Source organism: Macrosteles quadrilineatus, unplaced genomic scaffold (assembly GCF_028750875.1).
Source record: "Macrosteles quadrilineatus isolate MER2022 unplaced genomic scaffold, UCM_ALF_1.0 Scaffold_2__2_contigs__length_208266976, whole genome shotgun sequence".
In the NCBI taxonomy this organism is placed as follows: Eukaryota; Metazoa; Arthropoda; class Insecta; order Hemiptera; family Cicadellidae; genus Macrosteles; species Macrosteles quadrilineatus.
The window spans coordinates 52,652,253-52,654,251 of record NW_026542595.1 but is presented as its reverse complement, the minus strand read 5'-3'; the positions used below and the strand labels follow the sequence as shown (position 1 = coordinate 52,654,251).

General features: G+C 39.7%; 1 protein-coding gene across 1 annotated transcript; it reads left to right on the top strand.

Annotated features, from left to right (window-relative positions):
* Positions 1-1,182: 1,182 nt before the first annotated feature.
* LOC128984192 (uncharacterized protein C21orf140 homolog) lies at positions 1,183-1,623 on the top strand. The gene has a single exon (XM_054403487.1). The coding sequence runs from the start codon at positions 1,183-1,185 to the stop codon at positions 1,621-1,623; it is 441 nt and encodes a 146-aa protein (XP_054259462.1).
* Positions 1,624-1,999: the final 376 nt, after the last annotated feature.

Here is a 1,999-nt window from a genome sequence, read left to right as displayed (position 1 = left end):
ATGTAGGTACAGGACGTGAGGTTTGTGATGAAACTGGTCTGGGGGGGGGGGCGGTACCAAAGAGAAAGTTTGCGCATGCGCAGAACAATGGCCAAAGGCAACAACCCTGTCAGTTGGGGTCTGTCTCCCTGTGCGGTGACGATGTTTCTGCTTTTCTAAAAACATTGTAGCCTAGTGCCGTTGTGTATTACCAGTGTAGCGCGCTACCTCCAGCAATGTCCGGACCGTCTTCACTACCTCACACTACAAGTAAGTCAGTCGAAAGAAAAGTCATCCACAGCCAAAGTAGGAGAATAATTTACAATGTTTACAATACAATGAGAAAAGATAATGATAAAAGAGAAGAAAATCGTTTGAATGAAAAGGCGCTACAAACTAAAGTAGCTGCTGCTTGCGGTATATCATTTAGTAGTGTTAGAAGAATTGTCATTGAACAAAAGAAAACACCTGGTCTATCGTCACCAAAATTTACTACGCCAAGGAAGCAGAGGCCTAAGAAAAGTTCCAAAACCACCTTTGATGATTTTGACTTACCAGTAACACCATTCAAGAGTTCCACGTAAGCAAAGGTGAAAGACCTACTCTCAAAGAAATGCTACGCGTTTTGAAGAATAATATAGGTTTCAAAGGAAGTTTATGGTGTGTTCGCAAGGTTGTGAAAAAATTAGGTTTCCGGTGGGAAAAAACTGAATCCAATAGAAAAGTATTAATTGAAAAAAAAAAACGATATCAGAAATCTAAGATTGAACTACTTGGTGGCTGTAAACAGGTATAGGGCGGAAAGTAGACCGATCGTGTATATGGACGAAACATATTTTCACAGCACAACTACAACTGAGAAAACCTGGACGGACAGCTCAGTTGGATGCCTAAAGAAATCTGTCAGCAAAGGTTCCAGAATAATAGTTCTACATGCAGGAGGCGAGGATGGATTTGTCGCAAATGGTTTATTTGTTTAAATCTGGATTTAAAAAGGAAGATTACCATGGGGGCATGAATTTTGAGAACTATGAGAAGTGGATCAAAGTCCAATTGATACCAAACCTGAAGCCTAACAGCGTGCTGGTTATCGATAACGCGCCGTACCACAATAAGCAAGTTAACCCGGCGCCAACATCATCTTGGGAAAAAACCGACATGTAGAAATGGCTGACTGACTGTTGTATTCCCTACCACGAGAGCATGCTAAAACCTCAGTTGTATGCTTTAATTAAACACCGAAAACCCCAATTAAAAACATATAAGATAGATGCGGTCTTAGCTGAGCACGGCCATTCAGTTTTAAGAATACCCCCCTACCATCCGGATCTAAATCCGATTGAGGTGATTTGGGCCACAGTGAAGGATTACATCAAACAAAAGAACGTCAAGTTTTGTTTACAAACAGTTCTCCAGCTTGCAGCCGAGAAATTCGTCGAGATCTCTCCAGAAGACTGGAAGAAGCGATGTGAACATGTGAAGAAAATAGAAGAGGACTACCTGAACCGTGAACATATTGTAGAGGAAGAGACTGAACGTTTTGTGATACGTGTGGATGCCAGTAGTGACAGTGAAAGTGACAACACAGACGATGATTCTGTTTCCAGTGAAGACGATACGAGTGGAATAGAAGAACTGGACTAAAGCCTGTAAGTCCTTGTCGTTTGTAAACTCTTTTGTCCACGATGTTTATAAACATTAAAGGCCTAAATTGATATATTTTTTATGGTGTTTCAGAACTCCCTACCAAAACTTCATGGGCATGTTCCTTAAGTCAAAACAAACAAAAAATGTCAAGTAAACAATGGCCTATCTCGCTCCGTTTTCTGTCTGTCCGCCTGTATGTATTTTTTTTTAATTACACATAACTTTTGAACCGTCTAAGGTATAACTGCTACTACTTATTTCATTACTATAAGATCTTAATTATCTTTTCCCCATATTGTACATAATTATGTAAATGTCACACATTTTCTGTGTCTTGTATTTTTTCAAAACTGTGTCTTAATAGTCTTAATAC